Source organism: Phoenix dactylifera, chromosome 11, assembly GCF_009389715.1.
Source record: "Phoenix dactylifera cultivar Barhee BC4 chromosome 11, palm_55x_up_171113_PBpolish2nd_filt_p, whole genome shotgun sequence".
In the NCBI taxonomy this organism is placed as follows: Eukaryota; Viridiplantae; Streptophyta; class Magnoliopsida; order Arecales; family Arecaceae; genus Phoenix; species Phoenix dactylifera.
The window spans coordinates 7,543,814-7,549,866 of NC_052402.1; the positions used below are offsets into that span (position 1 = coordinate 7,543,814).

Consider the following 6,053-nt stretch of genomic DNA (forward strand, 5'->3'; position numbering starts at 1 on the left):
GATTTGCTGACAGCCTAATGGCCATAGCAAAAACTTTGGAGAGAAAGCAAGAGCTTCGTCGAAACATCGAAAATTAATCATCATTAATTGAGTTGAAGAAGGTGAGGACAAATCACAAATCAATTCTAAGAAATTGTGTTCCTTTTTCCCTTAAATTTAGTAATCACCCTACATTGACCTTAAGTTTACTTTGGCTTCCAAGCAAGCAAGCAACTTCACAAGTTGGTCTTCTTCTCTGTTTACCTGACAGGGATTTAATGCTAAACTACTCTTAATATCTTCTAAGAATGCATTAGAAAAAGGAGGGGGCTCGTTACATTATACTATAATAGCGACGTCTACGAAGCGTCGTTGCAACGCGTCAAGGCACAAAAAAAATAAACGGAAAGAGGCGGGAGACTCGAGTTGCCGCGAAGGTCACCACCCCACGTAACCAAGGAGGGGGGGCCTTTGTCCTTTAAATTCAAGCCAGCCGGCCTTAATTTCTCCACCCTCATTTCTCTTTATATTCTCTGATCACCAACTGTCCTCTGGCCTCTAGTGGTAGTTTCTTGCCACCGTGATGCCTATAGCCCCCTCTCTCTCGCTTCTCTCGCCTCCCTGGCTCTTCTTTGATCATGTTTCTTGAGGTCAGTATCTCTGTCTCCGTTCCTACTTGAGTTTTTCGGCATGGTTTTGAGTTTATTTGGCCATTGGTTTTCTCGCAATCTTATGCAGTTGGGCAGCTTTGGCAGAGTTTTTAGTCCTTGTTTGTGTTGTCCAGAATTGTATTTTAGAATATAATAATAGATGGTGTGTGGTATTTTAGCTTAGCTTGGAGGATTTTTGTTTTCTGTTCTCTTATTTGGAGGTTTGAATTCTGCATCAGATGGCATGTAGTCTCTGCTATTTTACTTGCTAATTGACATTCAAATTTAACAATTCATAAGTGTTTATTGGACATGTTTTTATGATGAGATTTTGTTAATATAAGATCACCATAACTGTGGAGCAAGTCATCCTGATCTACCTTGAGATGAAAGGACTCGGTATTTATGTATGATTCAGGAATCAGACCTTGCACTGTTAAGGAAGGTCTAGGATTTAAGAACAATGCATGAGGCTATGCGTTTTTTATACTGAAGACCTTAAAGCTAATTGGCCTGGAAAAAGATTCATGCAATTTAATCCACACAGAGAACCAAACCATCAGAGTTACATGTCGCAGTACATGAAAGGCATAGGCAAGAGCAGACAAAGTGAAGAAAATGCAGTGAATACAAGATGCTGAAGTTGCCAGTTGGCCCATTAGTAAAGTCACTTATTTTGTACCAAAAATGAGGAAATTGTAGGAGGGCTACTCCTTGTTGTGCAGCCATTTTGACTAATTCTACTGAAAGATATTTGCAACTGAGAATACTTAATACAGTAATTCTAGGACAAAACTTTTATTAAGAAAAATTCCAGAGTTATTTTATACATGTACATATGGTTTCAGGTTTCCTTGTGTTTATCTTTTTTCCTTTTCATTCATTGATATCATATATCAGACTGAGTTTTACTTGTCTCTTTGGCTTATTTATGCCCTTGAGATGAACTGAACTCCCTAAATAAAATTTATCATCACATTACATCATCTATACTCTTTGCAAGTCTAAGGGAACACTGGAGAGTTGCCGCCTGTTGCACGACCTGAAACTGCAACAAATAAGGTACATCTCTTACCTTCCAATTGGTGATAAAGGTTTCATGGCACGCCACTCTATTGGCTAAATTTGCCTTGGCTGAAAATTTGGAAGTTGGAACTAACCTTAGAAGGTTGATCTCACGCTGACAGCCGGTAGTAAAATTTATTCAGTTCTTATGAATCTTTTCCGACTTTGAGTTGTACTCCATAACCAGCCTCATAATTGATGGGAGAAGGCCAGCAATTGGACAGTACTATTAAAGGATACACTGTTTTTTGATGATACATATTGGATGCTGATATCCTTAGTATCATGTTATTGAAAAGGATGCATCCTTTATCTAGCTTGCTTATAACTTCTCAACATAATGAAGTAACCCACATGCTTCTAATGATTAACTAGTTATTCCATATTGCATATTATTTTAGTGTTAATACATGAAATTTCTTTTGTGCTTTTGTTTATTTTGATTTTACTTGAATTTCTAAAATTCTGAGCTACATTGAGGCTTTTCCTTGCTTGTTCCGTGTCTATCTGTAGTGCTTCCTTCGAAACATGTTTGAGATGAGTGAAACCAAGCTCTTCCTTGTGCATGCACACACTTATTTATTGCAATTACATTCCTGCATGTCCACATGAAGTCATAATAGTAGCTAACTTCTGTTTATTCCCCATTTCTTTGTACAGTAGTTGCCTAATTGCTGATTGATGCTCGTCTGATGGGGACCGTGGCATAGCACTATGCAATTAATCATTGAACTAGACTACATGGATCTTTGGCTAAACTTGCTTTTGAGCTTAATCATTCTATTTTAGCAAAAAGGAGAATTTCATGACCAGAAAGCTGAGTTAGATATCGTAGTATGAACCCTAGAACTTTTTTGCAAGATACTTCCAGTTCCTAAATACAACCAATAAGTAATGTCCTATTTCCAGTTCCTAAATACACCCAATTAGTTTGGTCCTTTCAATTTGCCACTAGAAATTAAAATTTAAGAAAGGTGCTTTTCTCTTTGTAGTTAACTTTTATCAAAAATATGTTATCAATCTGTTTATGCTAGCAAAGCAACCACTTTTCTACCAAGTTAGACTTTGGAGTTTCAATTGCAAAATATAGAGCCCAACACCCGTAGTCGATCTTCTTGTCCTAGAGTTCACACTATCGCCATGACTTATCATGCAAGCAGAAATGTAGGAAGTAGCATGTTTGGCAGTGAATGGAATATGTCTCTTCCTGTTGCCAATATACCAACAAATTGGCATGGTCCTAGTGGATTGAATGAGGAAAATGTTCCAACCACAATGCCAGATTTACATGAAATTGGATCCTATCAACAGCCTTGCAGTCCATTACTTGTCTCTTTGATTCATCAGGAGGGTTTAAACCAATGTCATAGTCTACCAAATTTAACCTCATCATCGTCAACTTCAACAAAATCCACAGATATTTGTTTGCAATCTTCTATACATTACACCGACCGATATGCGTCATCCTCATCAGCCTTGGAACAATGTCCATATAGTGGCAACATGTTTCCCCTTCTCCAAATCCACTTATCCTCAATGCAGACTTCAGCTCCCACTTCACTACAGGGTTTAGGCTTGACCTACCAACCAAATGAGGATGCACAAATTCCAGGAGATATAGATGATATCCTTCCAAGTGCTGTTGAACAAGAGCATCGGATGGAGTCTGATCAGCCAAAGCAAATCATTCTCAGCAATGGAAATCAAGACAGATATGTAAGTAATTCATGTGTACTTGGGATGATCCTGTGGATGACAACTTACCATCAGAATTCAGTTAGTGTCTCTGTGCCTCTGTAGTTTCACAGCCAAAATAAGTAATTTTAATATTTTCCAGGAAATCATTGGAGTAAACCAAGAAGCCCAAGTCAGTGAAGTCAATGTTGGCAACAAGTCAAGAATGCAGTGGACGCAGGAGCTACATGAATCCTTTGTACAAGCTGTCAACGATCTTGGTGGCGCAGATAGTGAGTATGAAGTTCACAGGCGTAACTTATGCATGTGAGAATGATGCTGAAAGTTTTTTTATAAAATGCAGGGGCAACCCCGAAATGCATCGTAATCAAAATGGGTATTCCTGGACTAACCAAAGACCATGTCAAGAGCCACTTGCAGGTATACATTTCCTTGGCATTTATGCACATTCAGAACATTACTAGATCCATAGTATTTAGATTTGAAGTATCTGATGGTAAACCTTTTCTCACAGAAATACCGCCTTTCAAGATATCGGTCAGAAGGCAAAGAAGGTAACTTGACAAAACTGTTGCCAACTAAATGCATCTGCATAAGCATTCAAGCTGGTGTTGCTCTGATCGCATCATGACTATGTGATGTTGCTTTATTAAACTGGAGCTCTATATCCAATGTAGGGTTTGAAATCATTCAAACAATTTATGGGGTATGCAGGTTAAAGTGAACACATGGGCTTTTTAAAGAGGATCTAAATAGCAAATCTTGCTTAAACAAGGACAGTTCTATTAGTATTTACATGACTGCTAAGATTAAACTTATCGATAAGAAGACCTTTTTCCCATTTTGACTGTGTAATACGAGAAAAGGATCTATTGACAAGCTACAATATCCCTTAAGAATTACAAATGTCTAATTAAGTTCTTGATCCAAACATGTACTCATGTTCACATCTGGAGCCGCAGAAACATTGTCGGAAGTACATTGATATATGTAGGTAAGTGTATTTTATGCATGGTAATCAGTATCTTTACCTTGTATTTTTCTTGTTCCCAATAAACATTTAGCTCCAACAAATGGTAGAATGCCCTTCGAGTTTGATATCATCAAGGACTTTAGTTCTTTATTGCCAGATTGACTTGAATTATACTCGTAATGCTACTTTTGATGAATAAAATGCTTTGCATATAAACTGACATGAAATATTACCGGTCGTGGACATTACACTGAAGAAGTTGCTAATTGAATTGAAATATCTGGTATCCCTAAGCAGCTCATAGGCTTTGATAAAGAAAATATTTTCTGGGAATTTAAAATATCTGCTGGTATTGAAAAGAACATGCTGCAAACATATAGTCTATCAGGGTTCGCAAACCCGACAATCTTTATATTTTATTCCACTTATATTAGCTTTTCAAGCTGTTTTTAGAACTTCTTTACTTTATTTGTCAATTTTGTAGGGAGGCTTAGCTGTTGGGTTGCTTGTCATTCTTCTATCCACAGTATGAAGCATTTGTATTTACCTTTACTGAAAAAGAATCACTTTTACATGTAGATAACTTATTAAACAGTTTATGATTTCTATTGTACCTGTTAGCCTTTGTGGTATTAGATTTCTAAATGTGGTTGTGACCTGATTAGATCATGATTTTTCAGATAAAAGGCCTTCTTGCCCAGAAGGAAAGAAACGGAATGCAACTGAGGACAGTGGGAATCCAAACTTGTAAGTGGGCTCTATGCAGGCCTTTTTCTCAAGGGAAATTTTGGATGTCTGATCTTTTTGTATCTTTATTACCATTCCACTTGATGGTTTTACGTTCTTCCATTGCTATTTGGTGTATAAAACTTGATATTCATATAGAAACAATAATTCATGTGTTGTAATTGACACCTTCCCTGCTATTTTTGAGGAAGTAATACATGCCCTGCTTACTCATGTGGTGAATTCAACCTGTTTCATTTGGCTGCAGGTCTTCAAACGAATCAGAAACACTACACATGCAGTGGAAGCTTCAAAAGACACTCCATGAGCAACTTAAGGTCTCATTCTCCTATCTGTATTCATGTGCATGCTTATGCTTATTTGTATATGTTTGCCAGTGCATGATATTGCAATTTAGGTGAAGTTTTCAAAGATGAAGATGCTTGGAATTTTTTCACTTTGCTTGTAAACCCCTTAAAGATTTAAATAGTGCTGATTGGGAGTCGAAATTACCTCGTTGAAATTACATGACAAATTGGAATTTTATTTTCTCCAACACATCATAGCTAAAAATATGTGGTACTACAACTTGAAAGTGGTGGTGACATCAAGCACATATTCTGCAGAGAGGTTGTTTCCACAACAAAGCTCTTTGCATAGCATTAAAAACTACCTTTCAAAGAAAGTAAAGAACATGTGAAAGTGCTTTTATACTTTGCTAGATAAACGTAGTTCCATGCTCAAGGCATTATTCTGCTTGCTTGATCGAAACACTGGCTCTTCTGCGAGCATTTGACAAACTGGATAATAAATTATTCCACATGCTCTGGATCAGCTTTTTGATTTAGATATGGCGACTTTATTCATCAATTCTCTTAACATGTGCCACTTAATACCATCTGGATGAACTCTTTTCAAGCCCTGAGCTAACTTATATTTTACTATATAGCGAACTTAGTATGAAA

General features: G+C 37.1%; 1 protein-coding gene across 1 annotated transcript in view; it reads left to right on the plus strand.

Annotated features, from left to right (window-relative positions):
* Window positions 1-502: 502 nt before the first annotated feature.
* LOC120112356 (protein PHOSPHATE STARVATION RESPONSE 3-like) overlaps window positions 503-6,053 on the plus strand; it is a 6,487-nt gene continuing 936 nt past the window's right edge. Inside the window, exons 1-7 of the mRNA XM_039131456.1 lie at window positions 503-629; window positions 2,355-3,410; window positions 3,532-3,661; window positions 3,733-3,809; window positions 3,904-3,943; window positions 5,043-5,109; window positions 5,357-5,426. Of these exons, the coding sequence (XP_038987384.1) occupies window positions 2,835-3,410; window positions 3,532-3,661; window positions 3,733-3,809; window positions 3,904-3,943; window positions 5,043-5,109; window positions 5,357-5,426 (960 nt within the window). The 5' untranslated portion in view covers window positions 503-629; window positions 2,355-2,834. The remainder of the gene's footprint in view (window positions 630-2,354; window positions 3,411-3,531; window positions 3,662-3,732; window positions 3,810-3,903; window positions 3,944-5,042; window positions 5,110-5,356; window positions 5,427-6,053) is intronic.